The sequence below is a fragment of the Triturus cristatus genome, chromosome 4_2 (assembly GCF_964204655.1).
Source record: "Triturus cristatus chromosome 4_2, aTriCri1.1, whole genome shotgun sequence".
NCBI lineage: Eukaryota > Metazoa > Chordata > Amphibia > Caudata > Salamandridae > Triturus > Triturus cristatus.
In genome coordinates this window covers 434,441,326-434,459,554 of record NC_140586.1, presented here as the reverse complement: position 1 = coordinate 434,459,554, position 18,229 = coordinate 434,441,326, and the positions used below count along the sequence as shown (strand labels likewise).

Sequence of the window (18,229 nt, the reverse complement as noted above, 5' to 3'; positions counted from 1 at the left end):
GCACTGTCATTTACAGACCGCATATTATTCATTGGAATGACCAAAAACGTTCTGCCTAACATGCAGTTTTACTTCTAAAACTATATAGTGTATAACTAATCTGTGGAAATTGGGTTTCAGCAAAAGTCACCAAGTTAAGTGTTTCATCCTATTAAACCTTTTTTTCATCACACAGGATTAAAAACAAGGGCTTTCATAACTACTGAATTCTATTTTGAAAGGGTTGTACAGTCCACTTTTTAGCGATTTGAATGTGTGTTGGAATAAAACATGACATCGTACAACCTTTCATTTCACACTTTTTGTACAGCATGCTTGTCAGACAGTTCACTTTACAACATTCTCGAACTTTGCAGTCAGCGAAAGAAAAGTTATTGTAAATGTAAGCTGACTTGACTTTTGTCTCTGAACATAGAATACATGTGACGAGATGAAAAAAAGATTTAAATACATATTTAATGCTCCTTCACTTTGTGTGCGTGAACTGAACACCTGTTTGTCAGCTCGCCAAAAGCGGCAAGTAGGCCCTAAATGTAGCTTGCCCTGATAAAATCTGACTCCACATAGCGACTAGGTGAGTACATTTGTCAAGACCTGTGAAAAAACATTACATTGCTAAATTCTTACTCAAAGGAATACCATGAAATTTGGTTGTAGTTTAACATAGTATATTTGTTCTAAAAGACTGCTATGTTTTTAAGAATCCTTGTCGTACTCCTGGATATGCAGTATTAATTCTCTGGCAGGTGCCTTTTTCCGAGATTATCATCCTATAGAGTGCAATTCGGGTACTTTGGTAGGTATATGCCTATTTAATTTACACACAAAGTAGATATATATCATTACACCTGTCCCTTTTTTGGCTGCAGAAAGTTTAGTTTTCCCATTGCATTCTTACATCCACTTTTGACTCAGTAGTTTGTTGTAGCTGACCTGCCTGTCAAAGGCCAAAGTGCCTGCACATTTCTAGCTAGCAAGTAGTGCGAGATTGAAATACATATTCTGTGTTAATTTTCATACATTCCCTACAGTACTCGGTTACAGATTCGCATTCACTGGAATACACGTTCATATATCTGGCAAATCTATAGTGTTCACTTTAAGAATCTGTCTTATTGCCAGTGCTTTCCATTTTTAGTGTGAACTAACTAGCAGACTGGCAAAAGTAAAGCATTATCTTATAGCATCATCCTTCATAAGTTCTCTTTTTTGTATCACTCATGCAAACATTTCATAGTTTAAAGATATTATGGCAACAACCAATTTATTTTTTATAATTTTTTATCATTTTAAATCTTGGTGAATTTTCCAGCAGGATTTACTGGGAACCGCGGAAAAAAAGTAGTAGTTATCTTTGCTTTTATCAATGTGTTTAGACCGGTAAGGACACATTGTCTTTAAATCAGAATAGAGATAGGTGTTAAATAAGTCTGAACACTTGTTTGCTACAAGAATAATGTAATTGTCGTTGATGTTGAGCTAGTAGTGTGGCTTTGGGACAATAGTTTGTGAAATGGCTTTGGATTAGAGATTTATCTATTTTTTGCTGTTTATTCTAGTGTGAATTATGCCTTTTGTGGAAGTGGGGATTGGATTTGCCGTAACATTTCAGATTGAGAACTATGCATGTTTAGGTCATTTAGGTTGTAGGGAAGGTTGTGAATGTATATTAGGATTCATTTAAATTCAGTGAGGGCAGTTGGAAAGTGAATTAGATCATTCAAATTGGAAGTGATAGTCTTGTTCTTTCAAATCACTGGATGATTACCACTAGGTACTGTGTGGTGGGAGAGAAGTAGACTTCTCTTTTAAGGATTGGGTTGGTGCTTGAGCAGTTGTATGCCTGACAGTAGTGAAGGGGGAATGTTTTTGAATGCTTGCTCAATATAAACATTTGTACCAATTTGCAATTTGGTAGCTATTGTCAGGCGCTTAATCTCAGCATTGTAATGCTGCTGTGAAGATATGAGGGAATGGTTGCTGAAACTCTAGAATTGTTGATACTTTTATGTTCTGCCTTGAGCCACCCATCTATAAGTTCTGTTTGAGATCTTCCTTATGTAAGTGTTTCTCTGTTGGGCTGAATCGTGTGATACGAGAACACCATGCACTTCACATTTTAAAGGCTCTAGCATTTAGACAGTCCTTTTATTAGATGCACCTTGTCCACTATGGAGGTAGCTCAGTCTTTATCATTATTTCTCTGTCGCTCTCACGTATGTATATTTATACTGTGCACAGACCAATTATAATGCCCTTTGTGTTCCTTCCAGGTTACTTTTGATGAATCTACAGACGAATTTGCATCTTACTTTAACAGGCAGTCTGTCCCTAAGATTCTCATCACAACTTCAGACCGGCCTCGGGGTGTAAGTAGGTTTTTATATTCTTATGTGCTTTTTTTATGCCCATTTATACCACACAACATGCCAGTGCACATTCAACATTTTATTCATTTACTTGATAGCCTTAAGGGTGTGATGGGTAAAGACTATAAAGTCAAGCATTGCTACATGCTAAAATAATGTAAGTTTGCTTTATTTGTATGGCCTAGCTCTCTGGCCAAGCATGCAATAGACATAAATTCATAGTACTTCAATTGCATTATTGGAATCCATGAATACATCATAATTCTTTACTTATTTGATCACAAATTAAGTTGAAGGTAAGAATTGGAACTTAATTTCTTGCTTTCGCTGAAATAATGTATTTGCTAATTTATATACCACTGAAGCCTGTACATTATCATGATTGGTAAAGAAAATCTGGATCTTGTGGAGATGTGCAGTCAACATTTCTTTGCAATTGGAGTACCTCTTCACCTCCTGACATGGTAGGACAGAGTACATATCAGAATTCCTCAGCCTCTTGTATTTGTGCAATTTTAAATTTCATCTGGAGGCTTGAAAAAGGTACATGCTTTCCTGACTGCATATCATTTTTAAGAGTGTGATTTGGTTGTACTCCAATCCTTGCTTAACACTCTCAAGATTGTTAGTGAATTGCTTTCTATTTCAACTACATAAATTCAGGTTCAATTTCTAAGTATGTGGTTCTGTAAATTAGACTTACTTTTATAAACCGCTTTATTTTTATAGACCTGTCGATGTGCTAGAGGTTGTGCCTGACCTTTTAACTAGCTGGTTTTCCTCGTAATCACTTGTATAGTGATGTTTGTGCTAGTCTTTTTCGTCTCAATTTTCTTCATAGAGACCGGTGACTGTTTTTGCCCAGTTATTGTTAAGCCTCCAGGTAGTTTCAGTTTTTGTCAGCATTTTCCACCTTTTCTTTTAGAAAGCCCATCCCCAGGTCTACTATGCATGTCCTGCTTGTAGTATGGTAATCAAAATGTATATACTAACCACATTTACTCTCTTTCAGAGAAGTGTGAAGTTCACAGAACAGTTATCCAGCATTATCCCCAACTCCCATGTCTATTACCGAAGAGGTCTACCGCTAAAAAAAATAATACCACAATGCATTGCAAGAGATTTCACTGACCTTATAATTATTAATGAAGACAGAAAAGTGCCAAGTATCCTTGCTCTTGTGAACCTAAAACAATTGTAACCTTTGTTTGTAGAACATTTTAACAATATGTAATGGAATTTATAGTAAAATCAGAAAGCAAAATATATCATTAACATGAAAGTAAGTTTCAGTACTTTGATTTTACGTTAAACCGGAATATGTGTTTTTTGCCTAGTTATAATCTTTCCTTAACTTGAATCCAAGATGGGCTAGTGCTGACTCATTTACCAGATGGCCCAACTACACATTTTAAAATGAGTAGTGTTCGTCTGCGCAAGGAGATTAAGGTGAGTTTGCAGAATATTTTGATATTGCATTGTTTTTTCGGTCTACCTATGGAAAGCACAAGCCAGATTGCTTTTTTCAACTTCATGTCACAGAAAACAGTTACTTTTAACTTTTTTAAACAATTTTAGCATTGCCTTTTTCATTCAGCTATCACATCATCTGTACCTCCACCCTGCTACGGATATTACTGTGACAATGTAAACAGATAGAGTGCACAGATCTAATACTGGTCAAACTCTTATCTTACCCCACGTTTCTCCAAGGTGTTTTTGCCTTTGCAGAGTCCAATGATTTTTTGACTCCACAAAATACTCCATCCACCACACTGCAGATTCCTATTTTCATTCAGTTTTGGGAGCACATTTTAATGGCTAGACTTGAGTCAGTTGAGTTTCTTCCGTACAGCCTAGGTGTATATTCCAAAAGACCTAATGTTGTTTGCAGAGCCAGTCAGCCAGCCTGATTATGCTGGAAGTATTTGCGCTGTTCATGTACATTGGACCTAAAGGTCCTCCTGCCCAGATTATATGATCGTGGAGACAATGACACTGACCCAAACAATGGGTGTCTAATGTTAATTCATGAGGTCTTTAGCAATACCAGATTTTCAGCAAAATTACTTGCTTTGTAAAATGTTTTCTATTTCAATTCATTGTATATGTATTTTGTTGGACCTGGCATCCTGGGCATAGTTCTCCCCCTAATGTTTTGCCTTCAGGCTTCCTGTTTTTGCTGACTTCCCTTTAGCTGGTCTAAGGACTCCGCACGCTTTTACACCGCTAACCAGTGCTAAAGTGCTTGTGCCCTCTCGGTGTGCTGAGCTGAGCCATCACTGGCAGAATGGGAGGCAGGTGCAGGGCCCAGCCCCACTTACGCTTGAATAGGCTGTGTCCGGTCTCCTCACAAAAAACTGCCACTCTGTGAGACTGCTGCTGTGAAGAAACTGCTGCCCTGCTGTGCTGACCTGCTGCCCTTGTGCCTGGGTGAGAAGGACTGGACCTGCATCTCATGAACCCAGAATCCAGTGTGACTCCATGGACTACTTGGCTGGTCTCCTGATCTGAAGCCTCCGGGACAAAACGGGCTTCCATCAGCTTTGCACCTGGACACTGAGTCTACCCTGCCAGGAGTGCATAAGATGCTTGTCAGTCATTCGGGATCTCATCTACTGTCTCACCACACGCGACATATACGGCACATTACAGCCACCTGCCTCATGACCAAAAAATATATGGTAAACCACTAAGAGACTGCTTGATGGCACATCCGATAGAAGCAGATTAAAGTAAATGCACAGGAATCCCTCTCTTAGGTCACCCCCCAATACAGTCTTTTAAGGGGGGGGGGGGGGGGGTCCGGATGGTTGGAGGGGATATGATGATGCCCTTTGATATGCTGGGTGTATAGCACTTACCTGGGGACGAAGATACATGTTTACATAGACTGAACAAATACCATGAACCGCAGGGAAGCCTTATATGGAGGGGGCCGAGTTGGGAACACTGCTTTTCCCTCACAGAACTACCTATGGGAAGCTGCCGGAATACGGGACTATAGGAGTGATATGTACCAAATTCAAACGGTATTCTCTAGACCAGTACCATAAAAAGCGGACTAGATGTGATATTTATTTCTACTCTTTGAGATGTGCTCTGTATTAGTTTAGTTGTTCCTTTCGTTTGTTTCAGTTGTTTCTTGTGTTTCAAAGAGATGATGCCTCGCTGATTGTTAACATTGTAATTCTGGATTTCAGGAAAAATATCAATAAATACGTTTTTTTTTTATTTTTTAAATGTGCTTGCCAGTCTCTGTGGATCCACTGGAACCTATGCATCTCCTCTGCTGTACGGCACAACCCCGAGCAGAATCGCTGCCGCATTGTGGATCAGACTGGTCGCAAAGACCTGCATTGCTTCTGCAGTGCCTTCGATATTGCCACCACGCAGCGCATCCTCTGTGCAGGCCCCGCTTCCCTTGTCGGCAGCAGCCTTGTTGACGCTGGACTGTGCATTGCAGCTTCACAGCTCTTCAGCACCGACTCATTGCCCCTGCTGCGTGCCTCATCCTCGACGTCGGGACTTCGCATTGCAAGCCCTGTCGACGGGATCATTGACTGCGCTGCAGTCCCTCACATCGCAGCCTTGTCACTTCTCGGAACTGAAACATCGCTTTCGCTGTGTGACCCATCTTCAACATGGATATTCGCAATACTCCGCAAACCAAGGTTCAAAGTACTGTTCAGTGGGCCTAAATTGGTCCCTGTTGCCAGCACCCGCTCTATCGCAGTTAGCCTGAACTTGTGACTTTATCCTGGTTCAGTGCGACCAGATATCCACCATTGCCGCTTTGTGCTTTTTTATGCTATTTCCACTAAAATCTTTAAAATTGCATATCTCTTTGTCGCTTTGGTCTTATTTAATACAGAAAGTTCTATTATTTTAGCTTGGTGCGGGATCCTTTCTGTGTGATGATTTTTCATGTTATTGCTGTTTGAAGTGTAGCACAAATATTTTACACATTGCCTTCAAGTTAAGCCTGAATGCCAAGCTACCAGAAGGTTGAGAACCGGCTATGGATGGTTGACGTGTGCCTCACCCTGACAAGGACTGTGGTTGCTGCTTGACCAGGGCTCACACCACAATCAACCAATAGCCCAATTTCTTACAATGGTGATCAGCCATGAGGATAGGACTTGCCTTTGTGCAGTGCCATACACTGATTAGTTGCACACTATTGTTCCATATCTGAGTTCAATTCGTATTTTATGTTTTCCTTGATTGATGGTCTTGTTTTTTTAAATATTTTCATTGACCGTTGTGCTTGAGACCACACCTGCAAGAATGGAGTTTGAGCTAGTCAACATGAATGCCTACACTGTTGCCCAGCTCAAGGAGTTCTGCAAGGAGAGGGGACTTCCTGCTAAGAGCACCACCAGTAAGGTGTAGCTCCAAATGTCACTGACTGCATGTGCGGAAGCCCGTCCGTCACTGGTTGAAACCACAGGAGAGGATAATGAGATGGTAGGGGGGAATCTTCATGTTGGCCAAGACGCCCCACAGAGTAGGTCTAGGAACTAGATCAAAAGCTGTTTTGAGATCTATAAAGGCGAGGTAAAGGCTGCCCTTTCCAAGAAGGACAACCTTCCAGTAGATGAGGAGCAGTCTGAAGACTTGTTCTATGGTGCCTGTCCCGACCCTGAAGCCTGCCTGATAGTCTGAAATGATGTTGTTTTCTTTCACCCAGGATAGGATCCTTTCCAGAATCACCTTCCCGGCAACCTTTTGGGTTGAGTCAATCAGACTAATCGGGCGATAGTTGGCTGGGTCGTCCCTAGCACCCTTCTTAAAAATCGGGACAACCTCAGCCCCCTTCCAGGATCCAGGGACTGAAGCACCGTTAGCAAGAGCATTAATTAGGGTAGAGAGAAGCTTCCCCCATCTGGATGGATCAAGTCTAAGGACGTCTCCAGGGATACCGTCCGGGCCTGCTGCTTTCTGGGGGACGATAGACTTAATAGCATTGAACACTTCCCTTTTAGTAAAAGGGTCAGTGTTCAATGTACCCGTGGAGGCATAAGCCTCCATGGGAAAAAGGTCCCCCTCTCTCTCGGGCGGGGAGGAGTAAAGTTTGGAGAAATGTTCAAACCAGACCCCACTAGTGATGTTACGTGTCAAAAGTTCGTGGGCTGGTCTGTTTTTGGTCCTGATAATACTACAGAAAGGACCTGAATCACGTTTTGAGGAGGCCTCTCTTAATGCCTGCCAATACTGTTCCTCCCAGTCCTTTTTGGCATTAGACACGCAGATCCTGTACTCCTTCCTGGCTAGCTGAATCTCTGGCGTGGACCTACTCTTAAGGGCCATGATAAGGGCGGATTTCTTCCGCCTACAGTTTTGTGTGTACCAGCCGTCCATGGGCTTTTGCTTGTCCCCCCCCCCCCCCCCCCCCCCCCTCAATGGCCCGCCTTTACCTTGAACTCGGAATAAATTCCCCAGGTCTTTAATATTACCTTGAAAAATGATTGGGGCCTTGCCATAAGCTGCCTCGTGGGTATTAGGCGAGGCCAGCTCGACTTGAGGTACGCCCAGTATTATCCCAATCGACTGGACTTTCGCTTAGTCAAGCAACACTTTACGCCATTTTAAGCGCCTCTCACAATTTGCGGGGCACACCTCAAGGGTTGGCATGAAGCTAGTTATCGGGGGAATCAAAGAGCCATTTTCTCCCTCCCATAAGGGTTTCATACTTAAGGATAACTGGTTGTGGTCGCTGTCGTCAGAGGGAATTATTTTCATGTCCACCACATATGGCCAAAGTTTAAAATCGAGGAGTATATAATCTATCCTCGAGGTATTGTTTATCCTATTATAAGTATGAGCGCCTTGCAGATCTGAAGCTGTTCTGCCGTTTGCCGCCCTTAGTCCGAACTCTAGGGACGTGGTATTCATGTGTATAACTGATTTTGTCCATCTCCTGATGGGGGGCAGTGTCAAGATCGGAATGCCTCTTTTGACATCATCCTCCATTAAATCAAGAAAATCTAATAACGCAAGGGGTTCAAAAGAGCAATTAAAGTCTCCTGCTATCAGGACGTGGGATGCGTGATGGCACTTTCGCAGTTAGCCCTCAAGAAGTGTAAGTGCAGGTGACAAGGCTCCTCCACTTAAGCCCCTGGCATAGACATTAAATATGTCTAGAGACTTCCTTCCCTGAGCTCCCTTGAGTGTAAGCCTTAAAATATCGAGAGAGATATTTGGGGTCTGCCTAATGGAACACCCAAGAGAGATACTGACCCAGATAAGAAGACCGCCCGAAGGGCGTCCTCTCCCAGACGCAGATAGGATGGCCGGCACAAAAAAGGTGGTATAGCCAACCATATGGTGGGGCACTGTGCTCCAAGTCTCCTGGAAAATGCAGATGCTATAGGGCTCTATCAGGGAATTCCAATTTGGGAGATCTAATTTGCTAGCAATGCCAGCTACATTCCAACTTAGGACCCTTAGGGGAGGGACGTCTGTAACTAAATCCTGTGTTGTAGGAGGAAAGGTAGAACTAAAGGTAACCTGAGACGAGTTAGGTGTAGGGGGCGATGACAAGAGATTTAAATCCTGGAGGTTTAAAGTAGACTGTGGTCTATGCTGCTGGGCGTGGAGGCTCGAAATGTTAGGTAGAGGATCCCCGGCTGTTTCAGTAGAAGTTTCTGTGTCTTCGTTATTTTGATCGTCAGCGGAAATATAGGTTCCAGCCACGACAGGGTTTCCTTGTCAATAAGAGTCATAGTGGCCGTGAGGTTCTCTATTTCTACTAAAGGCAGGAATAGAGTAATCAATGCTACTGGAGGTCCAGACCCCCTTATGAAGCCCTTCATAAGCCGAATGGAAGAATGATTGTGAATGATGGAAATATACAGAATCTGAATAGAATTGACTTAAGTCGAGACATCTTATACCGTTGGTAACAGGGCCTGATTGTTGGTTACAGATTGACCTTGTAACACGAGGATCCCTAAAATTTACAAGAATGCAGTCACCGGACGTATTCTTAGGTCTATTTCCCACCCAGGAGACCCTTCTAACATGGAGAACATGGCCATCCAGATGCCTTAAAAGCGGCTTATTGGTGTTAAGCCAATGTGTTGTTTTGTTTTTTAATTCGATATAGGATTCAAGCTTGCCAGCTTTGAGCTGAGGGACTCCGGTTAAGACAACAACAAAGGGTAGGCACTCTGGTGGCAAATTAATGTGGGGTAGATTTAGCTGGGTGCAGGTGACTTTATCGTTCAATTGGTCTTGTATAGGTTCCTTACTAGGTGATTTAGAGAGACTCCGAGTGGGTTCTGTCTCGTGTCCTAGTGTATCAGAATTTCCATGACTTTTAGTTAGACCAGGAGCTAACTTTTTTTCCGTGATTTTTCTGCCCAGGATGGGCCTAGATACTAAGGGATTGGGTCCTGGTACATTGGCTCCATTCATAGGCCCTGAAGTTGGGGCAGTATTTGGATGTAGCAGGGCAGCATTAGAGATAGGCTCATTTTGGGTATTAGGAAGGGGGTCTGCAGTGACAAGATTATCGTGGCCAATCTTCGAATGCAACTTAATTAATGATTTAAGAGAAAAGAAATTGTCTAGAGAGGCCTGCTCGAATCTCTCAAGTCTCTCAGACAGTGTCTACACTCTTTCAATCAAAGGAAGTGTAAAAGATCTAATAAGAAGTTAGAGTTGGCCAACAAGGAAAGATTGAAACTCGGGGCCATATGGGCCAAAATTTGGGGAAAGCTGCTCTACAGGGGTTTGGGGAACCGGGTTATTTGGGTGCATAGGGGATGGTTGTGTCCTCTGTTGTTGAGCTGTCAATATCGCTATGCGACCCGCTTTCCTGTTATTAGGATTACACGATTTGGTTTTACATTTCTTTGGAGCTTTTGCATGGTCACCCTTTTGGCCGCTACCCATTCGTTTCCTTTTACTTGGAGCAGTTTTAGGTCCTGGAATGATAGTTGGCTCAGGGGAGACTGGGATTTGAGGGGAGGGAATTATGTTAACAGTAGTCTCAGAAGCTACTGTTGAAATAGCCAGTTGTGGTGAGTACGACAAGTTTAGCTGTGATGAAGGCCCATGACCCATAGAGCTATCTGGATTTGTATGCAAGCTGATCGCCATACTTTGTTTTATCCCCAAACTAGTACTATTTGTTTGGTTACTTTCTGTAGCAGGGGAAACAGCCGATGCTATTTGGCCCAATGAGGAGCGTTTACTATTAAGCTGATCGAGAGAGAGTCGGCGTTCTGTAATAGCTATTTCCTTTTCGAGGACAGAGCAGGCACGTATGATAAAATGATCTAAGGTGCCACTAACCCCGCCTGACCCACCTCCCTTTCCCGAGCGCGTGGACATTGCCATGTGCTCAGTTTATCATAGAACGAAACAAATAATATAATACTATGGGCTGGACACTGTTAGCAAAATACCCAAAGTTGGTCCTCTGAATAGCGACTTACAGGACACTCTGCAAAATGCAACAGTACAATAGGACCAAGTGAAATGGCCCGGCCCGGCCACCTCTGGCCCCGGACGGCCACAGACGGCCCCGCCCTTGTCCCGGGCTTAGCCCGGCGCAGCCCGCGCGCTGTCCCGCGACGCGGGAGAGAGGCAGTGATTTATAGCGCCTCCAGGCGCGTAGATGACGTTTCCGGGTCCCGTCCACAGGCCGCTAGGGAGCCTGGGAAATGGAGTCCCTCCACACTGCGGCCGCGGTGGTTTGCGGTGCGGCGGCGGGAGGGAGAACAAAGAGGAGCTGTTGGGCACAGGTCAGCAGCGCTGAAAAGTCAGGCAAGTTCAATGGCCAGGATTAGGTGCACTATTTCGATTTGGTTTGGTCCCCCGCTCCCCCGGAGAGAGGCAGTGATTTATAGCGCCTCCAGGCGCGTAGATGACGTTTCTGGGTCCCGTCCACAGGCCGCTAGGGAGCCTGGGAAATGGAGTCCCTCCACACTGCGGCTGCGGTGGTTTGCGGTGCGGCGGCGGGAGGGAGAACAAAGAGGAGCTGTTGGGCACAGGTCAGCAGCGCTGAAAAGTCAGGCAAGTTCAATGGCCAGGATTAGGTGCACTATTTCGATTTGGTTTGGTCCCCCGCTCCCCCGGAGAGAGGCAGTGATTTATAGCGCCTCCAGGCGCGTAGATGACGTTTCCGGGTCCCGTCCACAGGCCGCTAGGGAGCCTAGGAAATGGAGTCCCTCCACACTGCGGCCGCGGTGGTTTGCGGTGCGGCGGCGGGAGGGAGAACAAAGAGGAGCTGTTGGGCACAGGTCAGCAGCGCTGAAAAGTCAGGCAAGTTCAATGGCCAGGATTAGGTGCACTATTTCGATTTGGTTTGGTCCCCCATGCTTTCTGAATGTCATCCCTACCTGCCAGCCAGTGGCATGTCGGGAGGAAAGCGCAAAGCTTTCCTCGAGCAGGAGGACGATGTCGTCAGCGCTTCCGAGGCCGACGACTCCGACGTGGAGGAGATCACACCGGCGCAGAGGGTCGTGAGTACTCTACCCCCTCCCACTCCCGCGCCCATACCGAAAGAGACTCCGGTTACCCCTTTGCCTCCGGGCCTAGGGAAAGACAAGCATACTGCTTCCATCACCCCACCTTCGGGCCCGGTGAAAAAGCATCACAAGTCTCCTGGCGGCTCGGGCTCGAGCCTGCCTCCCAGCGGCGCCGAAAAACATTCTTCGGCACCGAAGAAAACAAGCTCCGCTCCGAAGCCATCGGTGTCGAAACCTGGCCTCTCTGTGCCGATCTAACACAAATCCCTCGGCACCGACGCTTCAGTGTCGAAGCCTGCCTCGGCGCCGACCAAAAAATCGGACACCCCGAGAAAGCATGGCGCGGATAAACCAACCAAGCCTTCGGTTCCAAAGACATCGGCACCGATGGAGGAATCGGTGCCGGAGGAGCTTTTCACACCGGATCCTCTTCAAAAGACTTTAACAAAGGATCCAAGAACTGGACATTTAATTTTGTCTTCCAAGAAAAGACTTTTGGACAAACCAACTCCTCCTCCACCACCAAAACGGAAGGACTCTGCCACATCCCCGTTCAGAGTACCCTCCCCACCACCTCCACCTCCTCCTCCTCCTCCACCTCCTCCACTCCTTCCATCTCCGCCCCCACCTTCTCCACCCTTGCCTCATCGCTCTCCAACCCCGTCTCCAGACCCTGATGACCACGGAGATCCATTCTATGATCCCACAGGTGCCCCGCAGGACCCCACTCCTCCGGGAACACCTGACCCATGGGAGGATTATCACAATCCAGATGTCCCAGATGTGCCTCAGGATGATCTCTATCCATCCAGGCCATCTCCACCAGAGGACTCCCTGGGGTTCCACCACCTTTTACAACGGGCGGCACATTATCACGGGGTGGAGTTACACAGTGATCCAGTTGAGGAAGACTTCCTACTTGACACATTTGACATAGCAGATAAATCCACCGCTATATTACCCATGCTTAAAGGGGTGACCAAGCATGCCACAGAAGTTTTCAAAGACCCCGTCAGAGCTAGGGTCTTAAACCCCAGAATAGAAAAGAAGTACAAAGCAGCCCCCACGGATCCTGTCTATATTAAAGGACCTGCACCCCTAGACTCATTAGTGGTTTCCACAGCTAAGAAGCGCTCCAACTCTGTCATCTGGTGAGGCTCCACCACCTGATAAGGAGTCCAAGCTCTTAGATGCGTCAGGCAAACGCACTGCCTTGCAAGCTGCCAATATGTGGCGCATCGCCAACACGCAGGCGCTGCTGGCGAGGTACGATAGAGCGCACTATGATGAGCTGGAGGCTCTCATGCAACATCTCCCAGAGAAATATAAGAATAAGGCTCATGAACTGATACAAGAGGGAAAGATTATTACCAACACCTCTATTAAATGTGCACTTGACGCAGCAGACACGGCGTCCAGGGCTATAAACACCAGTGTTCTGCTTCGCCGCCACGCCTGGCTCAGGATCTCAGGCTTTAAACCAGAGGTCCAAGCATCTATATTAAACCACCCTTTTGACCAACAATACTTATTTGGCCCAAAAGTAGACGAAGCCCTGGGCAAAATGAAGAAAGATACAGATACGGCGAAGTCTATGGGAGCCCTACAATCACAAACCCCTAGCCGCTCCTTTCGCCGTTCCTCCTTTCGAGGCTCTGGCAGAGGTTACTCTTCCGATAACGCCTCCACGTCCTATAAGTCCCCTCCTCTGAATACCTTCACAAAGGGCTACCAAAGAGGTGGATATCGAGGAAACAATAATAAAGGCAGGGGCAAAACCAACACCGCCCGTTCTGCCACACCGCCCACACAATGACTTTCCCCCGCTCCCCCCAGACCATTCCACTCCGGTCGGGGGCAGACTACAAGACTTCCTTCAAACCTGGGAGACAATAACATCAGACAAATGGGTGACCCAAATTATTCTGTCAGGGTACTGTCTCGAACTAACTTCTACCCCCCCCAAATATTCCACCCAGACACCGTGCGATGTCACAAGAACATACCACACTTCTGAAACCAGAGGTACTCTCCCTCCTGCAAAAACAAGTGATAGAGCAGGTGCCCGTCAATCAGCAAAATCTAGGGGTCTACTCTCTGTACTTTCTCATACCGAAGAAAGACGAGACCCTACGGCCCATTCTAGACCTCCGGCCTCTAAATGCATACATCCATTCAGACCATTTTCATATGGTAACTCTTCAGCAAGTTCTCCCACTCCTCTGTCAGGGCGACTTTCTCACTACACTGGACCTGAAAGACGCATACTTTCATATTCCAATACACCCTGCTCACAGAAAGTACCTCCGATTTGTGGTGGACGGCCAACATTATCAGTTCAAGGTTCTCCCCTTTGGGGTCACAACCGCACCACGGGTGTATACCAAATGCCTGGCAGTAGTGGCAGCACACCTCAGAAGACAAAACATTCACGTCTTCCCCTACCTGGACGACTGGCTCATAAAAGCCGCGTCCTACCACCAGTGTGTGCAGCATACAAACACTACCATCCAACTACTCCACCAGCTAGGCTTTACGGTGAATCACCAAAAGTCCCACTTGATACCGTCTCACACAAAGCAATACCTCGGTGCCACTATAGACACCTCAAAAGCTATAGCCTATCCCAACTCTGCCAGAATCGCAAGCATGCAAGCCCTGCGCCAAAAGTTCCTTCTTCAGCACTCTCTCCCAGCAAGAGTGTTCATGAAACTAATAGGGATGATGGCGTCTTGCATTTTCATAGTGCCCCATGCAAGACTTCACATGCGTCCACTCCAAGAGTGCCTAGCACGCCAGTGGAACCAGGCCCAGGGACAGCTGACGGATCTGGTGTTGGTGGACGGCCGCACCCATCGATCTCTGCAGTGGTGGAACACCACAAACCTTTCCAAATGGCGACCGTTCCTGGACCCGGTTCCTCAGGTGATTCTAACAACGGACGCATCGCTCTCCGGCTGGGGAGCGCATCTATTACACCTCACGGTGCAAGGTCTATGGACGCCACAACAGAGGTTACTCCACATCAACCATCTGGAGTTACTGGCGATCTTTCTAGCCCTGAAATCGTTTCAGAAACAAATTTCAGCCAAGGCAGTCCTCATTCGCACAGACAATATGACTGCAATGTATTATATTAAAAAACAGGGGGGGACACACTCTCCCCAGCTCTCCCGCTTAGCACAGAGCATATGGAGATGGGCAATTCCGCAAAAAATCTTTCTCCTGGCACAACACATCCCAGGCATACAAAACACCATGGCAGATCTGCTCAGCAGACAAACGCAGCAAATGCACGAATGGGAACTGCATCCACAAGTTCTTCACCCATTCTTTCACAAGTGGGGCATCCTCAGATAGACCTCTTCGCCACCCACGAAAACAAAAAATGCCCAAGCTTCGCCGCCAGATACCCACACCCATTGTCCGAAGGCAATGCGATATGGATGAACTGGTCAGGCAGATTTGCATACGCCTTTCCACCTCTCCCACTAATTCCGTTAGTGGTAAGGAAGCTACAACAGCACTCCCTCACACTCACTCTGGTAGCCCCGACATGGGCCAGGCACCCGTGGTACACCACACTACTACAGCTATCGGTGGTACCACATCAAAAACTGCACCTGTCTCCATGCCTCCTAACCCAGAACCATGGAGAAATCAGGCACCCGGACCCAGCTCAGCTCAACCTTGCGATCTGGCTCCTGAAATCTTAGAATTTGGATACCTTAACCTTCCCCCTGATTGCATGAACATTATCAATGAAGCCAGGCGTCCTACCACTCGAGCATGCTATGCCGCAAAGTGGATTTGTTGTTTACTGCCGTAACAATACAATCAACCCTTTAGATGTATCCATACAGCACATCATATGCTATCTGCTCCATCTTCAAAGGTGTAACCTGGCGTACTCATCCATCCGTCTACACCTAGCAGCAATTGCTGCTTACCTACAAAACAGACAGCATTTATCACTGTTCAGAGTGCCTGCTATTAAGGCCTTTATGGAAGGCCTGAAAAGAGTAATTCCACCCAGGGCACCACCCTCACCTGTATGGAATCTAAACGTAGTTCTTACAAGGCTAATGGGTCCGCCTTTCGAACCAATGCATCAGTTCCTCACTTGGAAAACAGCTTTTCTCGTAGCTATCACTTCCCTTAGAAGGGTTAGCGAGTGAAGTACTGGGTATTTTAGTCCCAGCGGTGCAGGGGCACACACCCTATGACTTCGGGGTTTCACCCTGTTCCGGACCTACAGAAACACAGAGTCTTCTGGGTGAAGTCAAAGAATCGTTTATTGGCTGCAGACCAATGACAGATATCCTAGAAGTACAACAGCGTGTATGTTCTCAGGAGACTGCTGAAAATCATAGGAACGGACTTCTCCTTAAGTACAAAATATCATGCTCCAGGCATACATTCCTTGGTTTATGATATGGTCATATAAAGGCATACATTACAAACGAAAAAGCAGAGTCATGATGACCATCCCACATTCCAGTTCGGCCAGCCCACAATGATTTACACCGGAAGGTTCAGATCCCATGTTTGAAGTAAATAGACCCCCCAATAAACATGAGCATCTCCTGTTTTGGGAAACAAGTAATAAAGGAAGAACATGCAGGTGTAGAAGAGATTGGCCGGGGGATTGTGTAGAATGAAAGGGTTTTATGACGGGTCAAGCCCTGATACGAATCACAGGTGGACGGAGGAAGGGGAGCTCGTGAGACCGGTTTGACCCGGGGCAGCAGAGCCAGCTGCCCAGGTCACAGAGAAGTCAGAGGGAAAGCTCATGTACTGTGAGGCCCGTATTAACTCCATCATAGCCTATGTGAGGGCAATGACAAGATGGCCACTGCTTCCAAAATGGAACCCGCGTAGTTGAGCAGAATACGTGTACACAGTGCGTTCGTAACTAGAACGACACGCAAAGCACTCGTACGTACCGCATTTACCATTTGCGGTTCGCTAATACCAAGATAGACAGGGGTAGGGCCCTGTCCCCTACGCGGTTCCCGAATATCAAAGTACGACAGACCCTCCTTTTGCCCTTACATAGGCAATCACTATACTCATCTTAATCCGAGTCTAGGTCAATGTCCGCAAAGTCATGGAGATGTTGCTGTAGCATCATCCTATTACTTAGTTCGTCCCTCGATACAGGTTTCCTTACCCATAAGGTAGTACAGAGGCCACATATCGCAGGAGCACACTGTATACACAGGCAGAACAGGAAAAGAATGGCTAGGATCATTCCAATGACCATCAGAACTTTCCAACCCCAGGCAGATATCAATTCCCAGAACCACCCCACCAGTGACCAATCTCCCTTATCCACGTGTATGGCTTCAGATATTTTATGGAGTTTGGAGATGGCTTGATACACTGTTGGAGCATTATCTGGTATGAAAATGCAGCAACTGGATTGGATGACCTTACATACCCCACCGCGGTCTGCAAGAATAACGTCTAAGACCATGCGGTTCTGCAAAGTCATAAGGCGATCCGCTTGGAGCTCAGCTGTCAAATTACTAAGGGCACCAGCCGTTACATTGACGGTGGATTCAACCACACGAGTCAGCTGTCTCAGGTTCCTACTGTTGACCATAGGTCCCCAAAACGGCAGGAAACCCAAGAAGAAGTCTCCTGCTTCCTGACCGGCAGTGTCCTCCTTACTGATCACACCTCTCACAACTCTGGTCTTGTGATAATCAGAGGCGGCAGTAAATGTCGGCGGTAGCAAGTTCGCAATATAACATGTGCCCGAGAAATCAGGGGGCAACCATGTATATGCTCGATCATGACAGATGAAATATGTGCCCTTAGCAGCCAAAAACGCAGGGGAAAACTGTGACGGGAAAGTGTACGTTTCAGTACAGTCACTTCTTCCCAGTTGAGCCCTAGGGTTCTGACCATTACCCTGTAAGCAGAACCGACCCATGTGGGGTACGACCCAGATTGGAGATGAGATTTTCCGCTGTCTTTCACCCAGACTAATACTATACCCCGTCGCGTTCCATCCCATATAAGGTCTCAGCTCTTCTTTGGGAATGGATGAGTATGCATTAATATCCCTACTCATATCGGCAACTCCTTTCATCAAAGCCTTATTATTGGTGATGGGTCTGATGGAACGCGGTGGGCGAGGGGAGTATGTATCTAGAGCATAGAGGAACATGGTTTGGAATGCCCATGACGATCCATTGTAACTGTACGGTAGCACCAGGTAGGGAATACCCTTGTTAATGGTATGTGGCATTAACCCACAGACCCAGCAATTGGTCGTATTCACTACCAGTTGGTGCTGGTGCAAGAGTTGGATAAACGAGTTATTTACGAACTCTGATCGTCGGGTCTGTTCGTGCTCAGGCAAAGGGT

At 46.3% G+C, this 18,229-nt stretch overlaps 1 protein-coding gene across 1 annotated transcript in view; it reads left to right on the top strand.

Moving 5' to 3' along the window:
- Positions 1 to 18,229, top strand: part of RPF1 (ribosome production factor 1 homolog) — a 157,448-nt gene that overhangs the window by 104,818 nt on the left and 34,401 nt on the right. The window contains exons 4-6 of the mRNA XM_085601926.1: positions 2,274 to 2,369; positions 3,382 to 3,535; positions 3,736 to 3,818. Of these exons, the coding sequence (XP_085458052.1) occupies positions 2,274 to 2,369; positions 3,382 to 3,535; positions 3,736 to 3,818 (333 nt within the window). The remainder of the gene's footprint in view (positions 1 to 2,273; positions 2,370 to 3,381; positions 3,536 to 3,735; positions 3,819 to 18,229) is intronic.